We start from the raw sequence: 18,973 nt of genomic DNA on the forward strand, positions 1-18,973 counted from the left end.
GCTCCAGGAACCAGACAAAACTAGGGTTTCCATACTCCTCTGCCATCTTAAACCCTTCTCTCCTGAAGGAATAATTTTAATGTACAGTAATATTCTTGTCCATTTCAATAATTTCTGGAACCCCATTGGAGGTTTTGATAAAAGACCCTGAGGGGTTTAACTGCCAGAAACAGCAATGTCAGGTGGACAGAAGGGATATTTGATTTAAAAAGTCACAAATTATACAAATATGGGCAAAAGACATGAATAGGTATTTTTCCAAAGATGACAAATGGCCAACTGATATGTGAAAAGCTGCTCATTACCACTTATCAGAGAAATACAAATCAATGACTCCAATGAGATATCACCTCCTACCTATCAAAATGATTAAAATCAGTAACACAAGAAACAAGCGTTGGCAGGGATGTGGAGAAAGGGGAACCTTCTTGCACTTTTGGTAGAAATGCAAAGGAATGCAACCACCCTGCAAAAACAGTATGGAGGGTCCCCAGAAAGTTAAAAATAGAACTTCCCTGCCATGCAGCAATCACACTAAGTATTTACCCAACGAATACAAAAATACTATTTCAACAAGATACGTGCACCCCAATATTTATAGCATTATCTACAATAGCCAAATTATGGAAGCAGCCCAAGTGTCCACTGACTAATGAATGGATAAAGAGGTAAGATATATATAAACATACATAGCACACATGCACACATATACATACAAATAGTGGAATATTACTCAGCCATCAAAAATAATAAAATCTTGGGGCCCCTGGGTGGCTCTGTCAGTTAAGGATCCGACTTCAACTCAGATCATTATCTCCCATTTCAGGTACTGAGCCCCGTGTCGGGCTCTGTGCTGACAGCTTGGAGCCTGCTTTGGATTCTGTGTCTCCTTTTCTCTCTCTCCCCTTCCCCATTCATGCTCTCTCAAAAATAAACTTTAAAAAAATAAAATCTTACATTTTCAATGATGTGGATGGAGCTGGAGTGTATTATACTAAGCAAAATAAGTCAGACAAAGATAAATACCCTTTGATTTCACTCACATGTGGAACTTAACAAATGGGGGGGGTGGGAAAGAGTCAAATCAAGATTTAAAGTCTTAACTATTCAGAACAAACCAATGGTAACCAGAGGTGAAATGGGTGGGTGAATGGCTTAAATAGGTAGTGGGAATTAAGGGGTGCACTTGTTGTGATGACCATCAGGAGATCTATTCAAGTTTTGAATCACTATATTGTATACCTGAAACTAATACTGCACTGATGTTAACTGTAATTTACCTAATTTAAAAATAAAAATAAACAAGGGCCTCATGAAGGTGAAAATTTGGCTTTTCTGATATACAGTTTTACTCCTGAGGAAGGTCAATAATTACTATTCACATTCACTAATCTATGATTATTGCAGCCATTAGAATACAGAGGAACCAAGTATATTGTCTACCCATCTTATTCTACCAAAATTCAAGATGAGGTAGAGATCCAATGTGGGTCAAACCCAAGGGCACAATTAGGCTGTAATGTGAAAAGATAGAGCCTTCCCTGAAAGAAACCAAGACATTAAAAATCTATCCTCTGAGCAATGAGCTGTCATGATTTGCTTTTTAGATGCATTTCCTCTAATAGGCTGCTTTTCTCATAGTGCTCCTTCAGTAAAATTGTCCCCAAGGGTTTTTCCCCCTTGGAAAGTACCTCAACCATCAGCTACCCATATTCCCTAATACCCCAAAATTGGAAATGGAATGGGGACACAGAAGGGAGGTCTAACAGGCTGTTAGGTGTGGCTCTGATCACACAAATAGAACCCTCACAGCTCACATGGTCCAATGTGGTTCACTACATGTCCTAGTTAGGAATATGTGTATTTGCCAGGAATATTCCTCCAGCACATATCACAAACAACTACCAGGGTAGCACCACCCTCAGTTGGTGCCAGAACAAAATTTGGGATCCTGCCCAAATGTCTTGGAGATTCACTTAATAGCATCTGCAAGATTTTATGAGGCAATCCTTTGGAACCGGCAAAAATATTTGCCTTAAATAGTTCTGTGCTCTTCATATAAGAGGTTATCCCCCTGCCGTATAATTAGTCTAAAGAATATATATATGTTTATCCCCAAACCTGCATTGTGTCTGGTTGTAAATTAGGTATTTCAGGAAGCACATCTAGTAAGAATGTACCAAGTGGATTCCTTATGACTTTAAATAAAGGCAATGCACCTTGAAGCACCTCAGTTAATCCGACTGAATAAAGAAGAAATTGGCAAATCAAGTGTGTCATTCAATTAATAGGCTAGATAGTCATTTTACTAGTCTGAGTAGAAGTCCTTATTCAGGAAAGGGGTCCTAATGCACTGGTTAATCACATGTCCTGGTATCTCCGCACAAGGATGGTCGGGTGGCAGGACCCATATTGGCCAGTTCAAGTACTCAATTCTTCCAGCCACCATGATTGGTTCAGAGATGGGCATCTGAACATCAGGTCCAATCAGGATCTTCCCTCCGTGTGATAAAAGGATTATGACAGTTAAATCCTTTTCGCAAGCTTCAATAATGCAAAAATTGGCATTGTCAGCAGCTATCTTTCACAACTATATGAAGGAAGCCATCTCAGTAAAAGAAAATCAATTCAGCCCAAAGGAAAGCCAGTTCTAGGGATAGAAATATTGTCTCCATCTTTTTAGCTTCTAGATATTGCCATGCCTTAAGCTCCAGTTCTATTCCTGGACTTGTCAATTACCTCTCTTTCTGAGGTTTCTTTGACTTAGATATTTTCCCCTTGCCAATAAAATCCTGAATACCACAACTACTATGTCTTAAAGGTACAAGCTATTTTTTAAAAATTTCACCTTAAAGTCAGTGTATCCCATAGTAAGAATGTAAGATCATCCCCAGCTCTCTTCATAGGACATTTGATCATTAAGTAATATTTCTAGGAGCATATACATGGCTCAGAAAGCTTATAAAGTCCAAAATATGATGAACTTCTTGGCCCAGATGGTTTTGACCATTTTAATGTGTTTGCTTTAAATTTAAGAAAGGCATACATGTTCTCAAAAGTAACAATAATATTCTAGAGAGGTCTTTATATCCTACTCTTGTTTAATGTTAACTTATGCGTAGTTTTCCACATGATGAAATACTCTTCAAGTGCATGATTCCTAGAAGCTTCACAGTATTTCACCTTCTTTTTTAAGGAAAAAATTCCATTTACCATTACACCAAAAAGAGTTCGATACCTAAGAATAAAATTAACTGAAGAGGCCAAAGACCTGTTACCTGAAAACGCAAGCACTGAAGAGGACACAAATGGAAAGCTATTGTACATTCATGGATTGGAAGAACGTTGGGAACATGTCCATTCTACCCAAAGTAGTCTACAGATTCAATGCAGTATCAACAGCATTTTTCGCAGAACTAGAATACTAAAATTTATATGGAACCACAGGAGATCCCAACTAGCCAAGCAATCAAAGCTGGAGGTATCACAGTTCCAGATTTCAAGTCATACCACAAAGCTGAAGTAATAAAAACAGGATAGTACTGGCACAAAAACACATATGGATCAATGGAACAGAATATAGAACCCAGAGATAAAGCCATGCTTATCTAGTCAATTAATCTAGGACAAAGTAGCTAAGAGTATCCAGTGGGGAGAAGACAATCTCTTCAATAAATAGTACTGGGGCAACTGAACAGCTACATGGCAAAGAATGAAACTGGACCACTTTCCTACACCATATACAAAGAAACTTCAAATAGGTTGAACACCTGAAACCATCCAACATCTTGAAGCAGGCAGCAGGCATTAATCTCTTGGACATCAATGGAAACTTATTCTAAAGGTCTCCTAAGGCAAGGGAAATGAAAGCAAAAATCAACTATTGGGACTATACCAACATAAAAAAGCTTTTGCAAAGTAAAAGCCAACAACAAAATAAAGGAACATAGTGAATGGAATATGTTTAAAAACGATGTATTTGATAAGAAGTTAATATCTAAAATAAAGAACTCCAACTCAACACCAAAAAGATAAATAATTTGATTAAAAGTTGGGCACAGAACCTGAATAGACCTTTCACCATACAAGATATACAGAGGACCACACATAAAAAGATGCTTAACATTACTCATCATCAGGTAAATGTAAATCAAAACCACAATGAGATATCACTTCACACCAGGCAGAATGACTAGCATCCAAAAGACAAGAAATAACAAGTGTTGGTGCAAATGTGTAGAAAAAGGAACTCATGCACAGTTGGTGGGAATGCAAATTGGAACAGCCACTCTGAAAAACAGTACAGAAGTTCCTCAAAAAATTAAAAATGGGAATACCATATGATCCAGGAATTCTACTACTGGGTATCTACCCGCCCCCCCCCCCCACAAAATGAAAACACTAATTTGAGAAGATCTATCATCCCTATGTTTACTGCAGCATTACTGACAATTGCCAACAAATGGAAGCAACTCACGTGTCCATCAATAGATGGACAGTGTTATATGTATTCAGTGGAATATTACTCAGTCAAAAAAAACTGAGATCTTGCATTTTCACCATGTATGGACCTAAAGGGTATAATGCTAAGAGAAATAAGTCAGATAGAGTCTAAAGACAAACCGTGTTGTTTCACTCGTATGTGTAATCTCAAACAAAAACATAAAGATGGTTACAATACAGAGAACAAACTGGTGGTTACCAGAGGGGAGTTTGGGAGAGGGCTGGGTCAAACAGGTAAAGGAGATTAAGAGTACATTTATCATGAGCACTGGGTAACGTACAGAATTTTTAAAGTATTTTTTAAAGTTTATATACTTTGAAAGACAGAAGTGCATGCAAGCAGGGGAGAGGGGCAGAGAGAGAGAGCGCACGCGAGCACGCAAGAGAAAATCCCAAGCAGGCTCTACACTCAGTGCAGAGTCTGACACAAGGCTCAGTCTTACAAACCATGAGATCATGACCGGAAGCCAAAATCAAGAGCCAATGTTCAACCGAGTCACCCAGGTGCCCCTACCGTTTTTAAATCATTATGTTACACCCTCTATGTCATACATACATGTAAATAAATTTCTTAAAAAATATATTCTATTGTCTTAGCTCCCAGGACACTGCACTCTTGCCTTTTTCTCCTTCGTCATCACCTCCACCCCACTGTCCTTTGTGGGTTCTTCCTCATTTCCCTCACCTCTAAATGTTAAAGAATCTCTGGATTCTGTCCTTGGACAGCTTCTTACTCTCCTTAGATGGGATGATTTCTCAAGTATTTCATGACTCTCAACATCACTTATATATTCACAATATCCTAATTTGTATCTCCAACTTCAATCTCCCTCATTCTCCTCCAGACCTTTACATTCACTTGTGTTTTAGGACATTGTTATTTGTTATAATTCATCTCCAGTTTAACATGCCCCAAACTGGTCTGAAATTTTCTAAAAGTTGTACCTCCTAAAGCCTTCCCCACTTCGGTTAAGGACCACTCCACCCACCCAGTTGCTCAGATCTAAAACCTCATAGTCACCTTTGGACACTTGGTTTTCTCACGTGTCACATGCTATCCTTCCACCTCCCATTCACCCCCTGCTATCAACCCATGTTGTTCGTGTATATTTTAACATTTTCAATGAAAGGGATCTTATCAAGGTTATCACCAAACTCATGTTGCTAAATCCAATGGACTCTTCCGTGCTTTCATCTTAATAGACATCTCAGTATTCACGGACCTCTTAGCCTCTTTCTTGAGAAGACTTTCTTCTTTTGGGTTCCAAGACACCATACTCCCCTAAGTGGTCTTACCATTTCTCTAAAGATTTTTTGTTGAATCCTCTACCTCCTTAAAATCTTTAAAATCCATCCCTTGTCTCTAAATCAAAGCTGTCATTCCAGCAATTATTTCCTGCCTCTATTGCATGGTCAATTTCTTCCTTTCTTCTGGATCATTCCTACCACCACAAAGACACAGTATAATTTATTTTTATCTTGAAAAAAAAAATTCCCTTTGCCTCATATCCCGTCATTTGCAATTCCATTTAGATTATCAAAGTAGTTATCTCTGTCTATATTTATCACTTCTTCCCGTCTTCCTATATTTTTTTTGTATCCACATAGTTTGGCTCTTACTCCCAACTACTCCAGTTACAGTCAAAGCCAAAAGTTTCCATTTTGGCAAGTGTGATTGTCATTTCTTCTATCTCATACTCAGCTAATCAGAGCACTGGACAGTTGAGTATATTCCCCCCTCACCCCTTTTTTTATCTGACTTCTGGGATAGTACTCTTTGTCCTTCCTAATTCACTGAGTGCTACTCATTCTGCTTGAGTAGTTCCCCCCTAGATTGCTCCAACATCAAAATATTGGAATAATCCAGGGCCCAGTCCTCAAACCTCTTTTCCCTTATGTTTCCACTCCTTCCCTCAGCGTTCCCACCAAGTTTCATACTTTAAGTACCACCACAATGCCATGGATCACCAAGTTTATACCTCCTCCCTATACCCCTGAACTCCAACTTGCTGCCACCAACTATGTAAGTTTATGAATTAAGGCAGGAATCTTATCTTCAATGTTCTACTCAGCACTACAACAGGGCTTGACATAGCACTCAAAGATTGTCTGTTAGGAGTATTGTTAAACTAAACACCACTGTGCAAATATTTAACAGAGAACAGTGATTAGCTAATTCCAAGTAATTGCTTCTTTTGACCTAAGTCAATGGTGTAAGGGAGGACAATTTAAGACCTTGCTTTTCAAGCATGCAGTCATCAAGTGGTCTGGTTTGTTCTAAACCTGAGAACTAGAGCATCCAAAGGAAGTGATGGATCATTTATCGTTTGGGAAATCTTCTGTTAAAATTTGTTCTCGGGGCACTCGGGTGGCTCAGTCCACTGGGCAGCCAACTTCGGCTCAGGTCATCATCTCACAGTTCGTGGGTTCGAGCCCCATGTTGACAGCTCAGAGCCTGGATGCCCCTTCGGATTCTGTGTCTCCCTCTCTCTCTGCCCCATCCCTGCACACGCTTTGTCTGTCTCTCACTCTCAAAAATGTTAAAAAAATTTTCTAAGTAAAAATTTAAAGAAAATTGTTCTCATTCTCAGACTATTAGTAGGATTTGGACAGCCTAAATCTCAAGGATATATTCTTAAGAACAGAGTTGAAGAATTCTAGGCAGCCATTTCAGAATGAAATCAGATACAGTCCACTGAGCAGAGGTGAAGGTTGACATGGCCCTGAAGAGAAACCTAGGAAGACTGGAACAAGGATGTGACCTAGGTTTCTTTGAACAAGAGGAAATAAACGACTTCCCAAATGTACAGGTCATTTAACAGTTTTTCAGACTACGATCCACAGAAAGTTTACAGCAACATGGGTAAATCTCACATACTACTGAGCAAAAGAAGCCAGAACGAAAATCAGTATATACTATAGGTTACCATTTAAATCAAGGTGAGAAGAGCAGGAGGAGAGAAATTTCAGAAGTGATGGCAATGGTGGCTTTTTTATTTGTGGGATGGTCACACCGGTGGATGCTCATCAAAACTTGAACTATATGCTTAGGATCTTTACATTTTAGTTTTACAGTCCTTAAATGAGCGAAAGGGGCCTGAAATGAGTGTTGTGGGGGACAGATCGGAATTGAGAAAGGTAATTGTGAGCAAATCTCTTCACTGCACAGTCCCTCACTGCATATATTAGGTTTACAGTACACTGCAGATATCTAAGAGGAGGCAATAGGATGCATTCTACTCCCGATTTACTTGCTCAACAATTTCCCTCACACATCTACTAATATCTGTAAGGCACTCATGTTTCAGAAGCCACTCACTTTTGACTGTAGGAAAATTCAAGGTTGCAATACCACTGCAACCATTAAAAAAAAAAAAAGTCAACATCTGATTTAGGCAATCATCTTTTGGTGAACCCTCCCAGAATAAACAGAACATTGCAAAACATATCCTGAAAGAGGGCCCAATTAGGGACTCAAGTAATTGTGCCCCAAGGAAGTTTCTTTTGGGGGTTATTGGCCTTAAATTCCTTGTGGAAGTATATAGTAAAGCCAGTTGTCCAATAAAGAACTTCTAGATTATGAGAATAATGTATTTTTATAATGTTTAATTTCTGAGAGACAGCACAAGGGGGGGAAGTGGCAGAGACAGGGAGACACAGAATCTGAAGCAGCTCCAGGCTCTGAGCTGTCAGCACAGAGCCGAACGTGGGGCTGAACTCACAAACCGTGAAATCATGACTTGAGCCAAAGTCGGAGGCTTAACTGAGCCTCCCAGGTGCCCGGAAAATAGTATATTCATCAACATACTTTTTTTTTTCTATTTTCTCTAAGATATTAAGCTCATCCAGAGTGAGCATTAAAAACACAGGTTTAAAAACATAGGTCTTTCTTCCCCCACCCCCACCCATGATGGGCATAGAGGACTGCACTTACTGGGATGAGCACTGGGTGTTGTATGTAAGCAAATCTGACAATAAATTATATTAAAAATAATAAAATGGGACGACTAAATAATATAAATAAGTATTAGAAAAAAATATAGGCCTTAGGGGGGTGCCTAGGTGGCTCAGTCAGTTAAGCGGCCAATTTGGGCCGAGGTCTGGTCTTGAGGTTCGTGAGTTCCAGCCCCATGTCGGGCTCTGTGCTGACGGTGCAGAGCCTGGAGCCTGCATTGGATTCTGTGTCTCCCTCTCTCTCTCTGCCCTTCCCCTGCTCACTCTGTCTCTCTCAAAAGTAAATAAACGTTAAATTTTTTTTTTTATTTTTTAAATATAAGCTTTAGGTTCCCTAGGAAGCCACACTTGTGTGCAAGAGACACACTTGTGTGCAAGAGAAGGATTGCCTAGAGCTCCAGATCCATATGTGCAGGGCAGCGAGGGAGGCAGGACAAGGGAGAGGGAGGAGATTAACTATGGTATAGTCCCAACAGAGGCCTCAGCAGATGTCATGGAGGCTCTGGTATACCAGGATGGTCCCTCAGCATCGTCCAGTCCCGAGGCAAGGGAGCCAGACTTTTGTATCCTCACAGCAGACCCCAGGGGAGAGGCAGGACTATGGGCAAAATGGCCTCTTTGGTGGAGGTTAATTTTCACAACTAGAATCCACTGAGAGCCATCAGTTATCAACACTTCCAGCAACAGGGAAAACAAGTACCTCTGAAGGAGAAGCCGGGCTGCACATCAGTGTTCACCATAGCAGCCAACCTACAACCCTCTTCCCAACTCAACAGTGTCTGACCTTTTAGAAACCATTCCTACCAAATCTCACCCCCACCCTATTAATACACAAGCTCTGCTTAAGCACAGTAGCCAAGGCTCTGAGTTTTGCACAAGTATTCATACAGTCGTGAATAACCCCAAAGGCTACTGACAATTATTTTTGCAATATAAATCGTACACCAAGAAATTCATGGACTGGCTTTGCCATGATTGCAAACCTACCTATTCATGAAGACATGAAGCCTGAGATCAGATTTCTCTAAGAAAAACACAGTAATCCATAAAACAAAATGTATCATCAGAAAGCTTTAATTTTATAACAAAGTATTTTTCAATCACACTTAAGATTAAATTAGTATCTCATTGGGCAAAGTAATGAAAAAGGAACTAGAGATTCTTTGTTTCCCCCTGATTCTGCTTTTTATTTTTTTAAAAATTTTTTTTTCAACGTTTATTTATTTTTGGGACAGAGAGAAACAGAGCATGAACGGGGGAGGGGCAGAGAGAAAGGGAGACACAGAATGGGAAACAGGCTCCAGGCTCTGAGCCATCAGCCCAGAGCCTGACGCGGGGCTCGAACTCATGGACCGCGAGATTGTGACCTGGCTGAAGTCGGACGCTTAACCGACTGCGCCACCCAGGCGCCCCCTGATTCTGCTTTTTAATACAGGCTGTCAATTCATTTATTCTTTCAAAATTCAGCAGGAGATACCATGCTTAGCCTTGAAGATAGGTAAGAAGTTCACCATTTAATAAAGACAGACATGTGAACAGGTATTTATCAGTCACACGTTTCTTTCAACAAACAAACCTAAGCACTATGTGTACAGCCATCAACAAGACAAACCTAGTCTTTGCCTACGTGCAATGTAAGACCTGATAAAATAGAAGGCTGAAGGGGCCTACATATGGGAGGAGAGCCATGGAAAGCTTGATAACCATAAGCCAACAACTAGCCTTTACAGAGCTCTTAAGTTTACACGTGTCTGGTGATTTTTTGTTTAGAGAGAGAGAGAGAGCAAGAGTGCACGCACACAAGCATGCATACGTACACATTTGGGGGAGGGGGCAGAGAGAGGGAGAGAGAATCCCAAACAGGCTCCTTACCATCAGCACAGAGCCAATGCAGTGTCAAACTCATGAACTGAGAGGTCACGACATGAGCCAAAATCAGGAATCGGATGCTCAACGGACTGAGCCACCCAGGTACCCCGTGCCTGGTACATTTTAACTCTGACATCAATTGTCTAAGGTAGATACTATTTTTCCCTATTTACAGATGAGGCAATTCAGGCACAAAGATGAAGCAGCTTCTCAAGGTCACACAGGTAGTGAGTGTCAAGAGTGGGATTGAGAGGACTTACCTCTGGAACCGAGCCTTGACAATGGAGTAGGAATTTGCCAGATGGATACTATGAGGGGGGTGGGGAGCATTCCAGACACAGGGAACTGCAAGTACAGATGCTTCGAAAGGATCAAACCTGCAAGTTCACTTGCACTCAGGCTGCCTATAGAAGAAAACAGGAATCCAGGCCTGGGAAGTGGGAACGGTGGGGGCAGAAGAGACTGGAGTTGTGCCTCACAAGGGAGAGACTGAACGAATGGAAGCACAAGTTGATTGGGAGTGAGGTCAATTTTGTTTTTTTGTTTTTTTAATTTTTTTTCAACGTTTATTTATTTTTGGGACAGAAAGAGATAGAGCATGAACGGGGGAGGGGCAGAGAGAGAGGGAGACACAGAATCGGAAACAGGCTCCAGGCTCCGAGCCATCAGCCCAGAGCCCGACGCGGGGCTCGAACTCACGGACCGCGAGATCGTGACCTGGCTGAAGTCGGACGCTTAACCGACTGTGCCACCCAGGCGCCCCGAGGTCAATTTTGTTTTAATAAAGTCAACACTAGTATTAATAGAAGCCACTGACATTAACAACATCCTTTAAGCATGTTGGGTTAATTATTTATATGCATGACCTCCTTTTAGTTTCATTGCCACCTTGAGGGAGGTACTACAATTATCCCATTTTTACAAGGGAGGATACAGAGTCTCAAGGAGGACAGCTGGATTGTCCAGGGCTCTGCTGTTTGAGTCAAGGAGCCGGGATTCAAAACCAAGGAGTCATGACCCAGAGCCCAGGCTCTCCGCTGCCTGCTCTAGGTGCCCGGCATCACCCCCCTCCTTCTCCGAGGAATGCAGAGGGGGAGGAGGGTGGCAGAAAGGGAAAATTCCCCCTAAGGAGACGCTCCAGCCCAGCAAGCTTGTAGGGCATGGGCCGGAGGATAGGACATCTGAGTCCACCCAAGTGGCATTGTGGACAAAGTTCTGGCAGTGAGCACAAACGAAGAGTCTTGCTAACAGCCAGCTGTCTGAAGAGATGCTGATTCTGTGACTAAGAGAATGGGTGGAGATAAGCACCAAGAAGTGGGCACGGGGTAGGGAGAAAGGTGCAGAGTCAAGGTCTTCTAGGGCACAGACGAAGGGGGTCAGGCAGCTGAATGTCTAAGTCAAGAGCTGAGAGAAACCATCTGCTAAGAAGGTACAGGTTTGTCCCAAGACATGTTGAAGGGACCCAAGTGATGGAATGTGTCCAGAGATAATGTGAAGACAATGGACAGAAACCGAGAAAACTGTGCTATTCAGCAAAGACTCCTGTTTTCTTCTGTAAAAATAAGCAGATAGCGTGTGTATGCATATATACGCTTCTGCGTCTGCCATATAGCTGCTTTCTTTAGAAACTATAGAAGGCGCTTTTTTGTTTGGTTTACAAGGAAGGCAGGAGGCCTTCAAAATTCTCTGAGAAACTAACTCTGTCTTCCACATGTGAGATTTTTAATTACTTCTAGGCGGTACAAGTCTGGACAAAGTAAGTTAGTTGAATGGTGTTATGCTTTTAAGAACTAAAAATGCTACAAACGGTTTGAGTATCGCCCAAGAGGTGCTTGGCCACTCTGAGCCCAAGTCACTGACGTCAGTAGCTGCGCTTCGGGCATAAGCGCTTACGGGCTCTGGACGGAAGCATGGCATGCTTACAGCGCTCCCGGGATATGCCATTTTCTAGCCTTATTTATGTTAGCTCTTCACCCTAAAAACACCAGAGAGCAGCTTACCTGCTTTAGCCATCTGTACAGAAGGCGATTTCTCCCGTTTCTAACAATAGAAAACTTCCCAGTGTTAACATGTAGCAAAAAGGAGAAACAAGAGAAAAAGAAAAAAAAAAAAAAAAAAGCCTCTTTGGTCCGCCCTCCCTGGCTGTTGCTACCTTGCAGTTTATGACATGCAGATAGAGGGAGGTCTGGTGAAGTGAACAAGGCAGCCGGAGAGCTGGTCCATTCCCGTGGAAACCACGAATCCCTGGGCACAGGCAGCTCTCCCTACTTTCCTGCGGGATTTCTTTTGTGCGACTTTGAGAGGGGCTCATGAATGATTTCTCAACGTGTGCCTGGCTCAGGCAAGCCGCACAGGGAGGGAGTAACCCAGCTGAGTGGGGGCAGAGCCAGCAAACACAGACCGCGCAGCGCTGGAAGTGGTTCTACTCGTGCATGCAGTTTTTGAAGTCAGCAAAACAGAAATCAAATTACTATCCTATTATGCTGGTCGATGCTCAAGAAGGGACTCTATGCTCGCTTAATTACCATGAGAGATGCGGCAAGTCACAGAACAGCAAAGTATGTCTAACGTGGGGACCCTGAAGACAAATGTAAGTTCTCATGCTGCTGTATTTTACTGCCGTGCAATTTTCTTTCTGGCTTGAAATCATGCTTGGCCAAAATGTTACCATTTCCATGAGAATTGCTAGCGTGGAAAGTTGTCTGATCTTTGCTTAAGACTTTTTTTTTCCCTTCTTTTATTAACTAAGAATAATGCAAATGGAAATTCCCGACAGCAGCTGGGAAATTCCCGACATTCAGCCTCAGACTTAGAACTATAACCCCAACTAGATTCAATTACTATGGGATTAACACTGGATGTATTTTTAATGGATTTTCTTCATGTAGAATGCCTCCCGCCCCACTGTTTTGGACTGCATGCTATTTTAATACTGCTGTGGCTAAACTAGTGTGATCAACATAACCAACAGAATGAGATAGAGCTCAGGGAGATTCCTGGTAATCACCAAACTTTTCTTTTCTGGCCAGGATCACCTTGTTTCTTCCTGAATCCTCAAAACTCTGCAACCTCTGTTAAAAAGTTCATTCTGCTTTTTTGACCTTGCTTTGAAGGAAAAAAAAAAATGCAACCAACAAGACTCCCCTAACATTGTGAAGGAAAGAAATAGAAGAAGCCACTGCAGTTCCTCAACAACCATTGTGATCATGAGGGAAAAAAGGCAACCCAAGGAGCCCAGCATGTACACCAGCTTCCGTGTGACAGAGCGTGAGGACAGAAAGATGAATGGCGGGCTGAGGCTCTGACTTGTTAGTTTTCCTTTACTTCAGCTGCTACAAATTCCGGCTTAGCAATGGATGTTCTTTTTGAAGAAAATGCTTCCTTGAGCTCCACTACAAACTCCTTAGTGCAATTACATGACGACACAAGGCTCTACAATAATGACTTTAACAACGGAGAAGCTAACACTTCAGATGCGTTTAACTGGACAGTGGACTCGGAAAATCGAACCAACCTTTCCTGTGAGGGCTGCCTCTCACCACCCTGCTTCTCCTTACTTCATCTCCAGGAAAAAAACTGGTCTGCTTTGTTGACAGCTGTAGTGATTATTCTAACCATTGCTGGAAACATACTCGTCATCATGGCAGTGTCCCTAGAGAAAAAGCTGCAGAACGCCACCAACTATTTCCTGATGTCACTTGCCATAGCTGATATGCTGCTGGGTTTCCTTGTCATGCCCGTGTCCATGTTAACCATCCTATATGGTGAGTGGCATTAGTTTCCCAGCTATACCCACCCTGGTAATAGCATGTGCATGTGAGGAGCAGATGAGCTGGGGCTCAAGGGACAAACTCAACACCAGGGTTTATTTATAGTCAAGGGTCTACCGTGTCATACTCGTTAAATTTAAAGTGAACTTTCACATATTACACGATCTGACAACCTATTTTTGGAGAGTTTGGGGCTTTGGGACACGTACATTTCATCTAGTAATTTTAAATGCCCCCAAAGAAGTCATAAAGCAGTAATCTGTCCTTCTGAATCCCCTTGATTTTCACTTCTGTAGATTCCCAAGTATTCCAGCCTCCGGGACAAAACACAGTGGTATCTTTGTCACAGTTTTCAGCACTTCTACTGGAGTGGTAAAACCTTCCCAGTTGCCTTAGAACATGTGCAGAGACAATCTCAGTGGTGCAGCGGGTGTGATGTTAAAATATGCAGATTCTCCTTTAGAATAAATGAATTACTCCAGTGTCAGTTGTTCCTACCCAGAGAAGCTAATTCAGAAGCGTGCCTCTGAATTATGCCCTCCGCTCTTTAAAAACACAGCCACACCAACTCCTCCCGTCTGGTTTGGAGGGTAGAAAACAAACGGGAAGACATTAATCCTGCTGTCTCCAACAGTTTCAAAGAGTCAGACCTCTTAGCAAGTCAGCAAACACTGGGACGGCTTCAGCAGAAAGCAGAATGTGAGGTTTTCAAGTCAGGAGTAATACAGCCGGGTTTCTTTTTAAAACAATATTTAGACTGACATAGGCACACAGTCACTCAGAGCTGGAAATACATTATGGTCAGTGTAAGAGGGGATTTTTCTGGCCAGGTCTTATGGGCTATATATGTACCACCCCAGCGCCGAGTCTGGAAGAGGAGGGAGATGGGCAACGCAGAGCAGGCGCCGGTTTGCACAGGGTCGATAATGCTTCCTTGCAAGGCCAGCCTCCGTTTGGCCACTCAAATGTCACACCGGGATGATTTCATTAAATTCGCCGTCATTTCCCAGACAGGCTGCAAAGGTTCTGGCTTCCTCAAACCCCACCCCCTTAGAAGGCGAACTCCGGGAGTTGCGCACGACTCCCAGAGGTTCTGTCAGGGAACCAAAACCACAGCGCGGGGCGGGGGCGGGGGTGACCCCAGTGGCAAGTGGGGGGCAGGCACCCGCCAGCTGGGTTAAGAAGCTAGGACCTGGCCAGGGCCTCCCGCTCGGGATCCAACTGCGCCCCCTGGCGGCGGCCACTCCGCGTGCAGCCTGTTCCAGCAGGCTGCACCTCTCCCCGAACCCATCACCGCAGGGTGAGGAAATGCTCCCTCCCTATTCTTGCCTCGGAAACCAGACTAGGCCCGCCCCAACTGCCTCCTCCCTGCAGAGCAAACTCCAGAGGCAAACATCAGTTCCGACCAGACGGAGCGGGGCTTCCCTCCAGGCACTGCAAATGAAGACGCTCCTGTTTTAGGTTTTCGTTGTTGGTTTTTTCCCCCTCCAAATAATCAGAGTGAACAGCATTATGTTAGGCTGGTATCCTGCACCCTTTACTTTCCTAAATATAGGTGATGGCATTTTCACAGAGTCTGTTTGCGAATGTAGTTCATTCAGCTTTGTCAGTCTGGAATATCGCAAAGAAAGGCAATCTTTAGGACTCGCCTTTTCACAAGCACACAGATGCAACATTACTGCTTACACAGCTATCAAAACTAATACAGGTTTACCTGTTTGAATCCCTCTCCAACAAAGACAGGACACTTCAAATATGCCTTATGGACCCTCCTCCCGCAGAGCTCTTCATATTGGAATCATCAGGGACAGATTTGCAACACTTTGTTTGGGGCCCACCTCCACCCACACCCCTAGGCCCCGGGACCCTAGAGAAAAGCTCTCCAAGCTGATTGCAAAGTGCGGGGGTGGGCTGACAACCACTGCCGGCAGCAGCTGCTGCCCAAATGTGATCCTTCGACCAGCAGCACCACCTGGTGACTTGTTAGAAATGACTCTTCTGCCCCACTGCAGAGTCACATCATCAGGACCTCCAGGTGGGGTCCGGCAGTACCATTTTAAGACCCCATCTAGGAAATTCTGAGGCTCCCTCAAGTTTGAGAGCCACTTCCCTGAAACAATGGTCAGGGCAAGAACACCATGCTTTTCTGCAGGTTTCCCCTACCCACAGGCACGTCCCAAACTGGAGTTAAACATCCCCAAATATTATGTAATTACTTTGTCTTTCCAAATAAAAATATTGTCCATCTGGACCTTTTAATCATTTATTCATTCACACCAATAGCATTGATTGGGAGACCACCAAATGCAATCACTGTGGAAGACTGAGGGGTTCTAGTGATCCGCAGGTGGGTCGAACCTCCGGGACCCTACAACATGTGTAAGAGGTGAACTGAAGGCAGTGCACTACAAGAGGCGCTTCAATAGAGGGGCTCAAAATACATCGAGGCTGCTAGCTCATTCAAGACAACAAAGGTCGATTCCGTTAGGCAGAGGAGATAGATCAAGAGAAACCCTGAAGACAACCCACGTTAACCACAACACCCTGGCCTAACTGCAGCCACAAGAAATTTCCAAACCTTGTGTTCCTCAGCTAGTATGGGCTTATTGTAAACACAATTTTTTTAAGGCTTTTTAATATATTGAAAATCTGTGGTATTGCCCTTTGCCAGCACCTGTGCCTTTCCCTGGCATGGAAACCCTTCCGGCACGGTAAGTGCCACCCACCAAGAGGCCGGAGGTCCCTTACTAACGCTAACCTTCTGCATCACAGGCTATCGGTGGCCTCTACCTAGCAAACTCTGTGCTGTCTGGATCTACCTGGACGTGCTCTTCTCCACGGCCTCCATCATGCACCTCTGTGCCATCTCGCTGGATCGCTACGTTGCCATCCAGAATCCCATCCATCACAGCCGATTCAACTCCAGAACTAAGGCATTCCTGAAAATAATTGCTGTTTGGACCATATCAGTGGGTAAGTTGGGTACAGGATTTCAGGGTCTCATTTGAAAGGACAGGTCACACCTTCCAGAGGGACTGGTCCTGTTTTGTTGCCCTGAAACCTGACACCCTGAATCTCTGGGTGTTTTTTTTGCTGTTGTTGTTGCAAGAGAAGGTATAATGTAGTCATTATCAGGTTTGCTTTAGGAAGCAAAGTCTATTAACGTCACTGGCTGACAATGTCAAGCTTTCACAGTTAAGACCACACATACCTACAGCGCCAAAATTAGACCTAACTGTGCAAAAGCCACTACCAGATGCTTTTTCCCCACCTCACACTTTCAAACTCAGTTCTCTACAAGTCCCCCAGAGACCTCAGCATTTGTCATCACCAGACTGTGGTCAGTTTAAGACTACAGATCCCCACACTGAACAACACACAGCTTCTGGAGACTGGGGAAAGGTGCTGGATTCTCTAACTCAGAGGCAGAGGACAGAAGACTTGCAGAGGCAGTACTTGCTCAGGGTCAAGACGTTTCTGCCTGCCTCATGCCTCTGTAAACCCTGGTCCTGTTATGTCACCACACCCCAGAAGATCTCAACCCCCTTATATGTTGATCACACACATTCACCGCTCACCAGGATTGATGTTCTGTCACACACCCAACAAACAGGAAAGCCCGGGTAATGGAAGCCAGAGGGGCAGCTCCCAGGTAACTAAGTCAGTTGCACCTGTCACCTCAGCAGACTTGGTTTATAACCAGATTCCCCCGGGGTTTGCTTTAAAGCTGCAGAACTTCACAGGCAATAACACTGCACCTGCTTATGGTCACATGGGTACCAGCATCTACTAACATGAGAGACTATGGGATTTGATAGCAGGCTTGAGTCTACCCCACAGCGTGTAATAGAAATCCTAGTTCATAGCTAACACGAGGATGGGTTTTTTTTTTTTAAGTTCCCATTGTTTGCCTTGCTGCTACAGATTCCTCTGCAGAATAGGTAACTCCATCTTATGGATGAGGGAACTAGGGTTCAACAAGTGAAAAGACTCCTGCACAGCTAGCCAAAAGGACTCCCACAGCTAGCACATAGGACCGTGCCAAATTATGATGGAAATGCTAACAATCTGCATGATTTTTTAAGTTGTGTAGAGTCTTCTATTTTTCCATTTTAAATTTCCTATTGCAGTTTGAACTAGATAGATCTCATTAAGCTTATTTGATCAGTTAGGGAGCCAGAGCAATGAAAGGTCTTGTGGGCTTGCCGGATCAGCTCTCCAACTAACGGCGGGACTGGGACTCCCACCCTTCTGGCACCAAGCCCTGCACTTACTGCTGAATGACCACCTTCTTTATAAAACCATATTTGCTTTACCAAAGTTTGTTGTTTCTGCATCTATGCAATCTTAGACTCGTTCTCTTTCAAGAGAAAGACTAGTGACTCTCAATCCCAGCTGCACCCCTGGGGAGCATTGTGATTTAATTCTTCTATGGGAGGGTGATTCTAAGAGTACAACTAGGGTTGAGGAGGACTGAAACAAGTAGCAAGAGGTAATTAGCAAAAGTAGGCAATAATGCAAATGAAGTAAACCATGCTATAGTCAAGTTTTACCCTTGTACACTGTCCCATTGGTGAGACTGACACTAGGAGCACTACCCATCTTTTACCTTCTGCTGTACTAACAGCCCTTGCCCCATCTTAGTCAAGCTCAATAGCACTAGAAGGGCTGTTTCTGAGCAAAGACTACCAACCCGGCAGCGTTTAAAGCACCTTACAGGAAATCAAGTGCAGAGAGGTTGCACAGGACGACATCACTCCATTCAGCCATCACTCCAGGAGGAAGGCAGGCTGCAAAGGTTGTGGGAGTGCTAGTAGGGGTCATCATCAATGAAGCCATGCTTACAGCATAGCTACTATGTGCTTAGCACTGAATGG

General features: G+C 43.4%; 1 protein-coding gene and 1 long non-coding RNA gene across 2 annotated transcripts in view; one reads left to right on the top strand and one right to left on the bottom strand.

Moving 5' to 3' along the window:
• Positions 1–13,888, bottom strand: part of LOC124512329 (uncharacterized) — an 802,440-nt gene extending 788,552 nt beyond the window's left edge. Inside the window, exon 1 of the long non-coding RNA XR_006962102.1 lies at positions 13,841–13,888. This is a non-coding gene — a long non-coding RNA (uncharacterized LOC124512329). The remainder of the gene's footprint in view (positions 1–13,840) is intronic.
• The window catches only part of HTR2A (5-hydroxytryptamine receptor 2A), a 60,263-nt gene continuing 53,603 nt past the window's right edge, over positions 12,314–18,973 (top strand). Inside the window, exons 1-3 of the mRNA XM_047079802.1 lie at positions 12,314–12,916; positions 13,356–14,090; positions 16,869–17,069. Coding sequence (XP_046935758.1) covers positions 13,679–14,090; positions 16,869–17,069 — 613 coding nt within the window. The 5' untranslated portion in view covers positions 12,314–12,916; positions 13,356–13,678. The remainder of the gene's footprint in view (positions 12,917–13,355; positions 14,091–16,868; positions 17,070–18,973) is intronic.

The sequence above is a fragment of the Lynx rufus genome, unplaced genomic scaffold (assembly GCF_022079265.1).
Source record: "Lynx rufus isolate CCGP_SWC_20201006 ecotype Redwood Valley unplaced genomic scaffold, mLynRuf1.p SCAF_1, whole genome shotgun sequence".
NCBI classification, from domain to species: domain Eukaryota; kingdom Metazoa; phylum Chordata; class Mammalia; order Carnivora; family Felidae; genus Lynx; species Lynx rufus.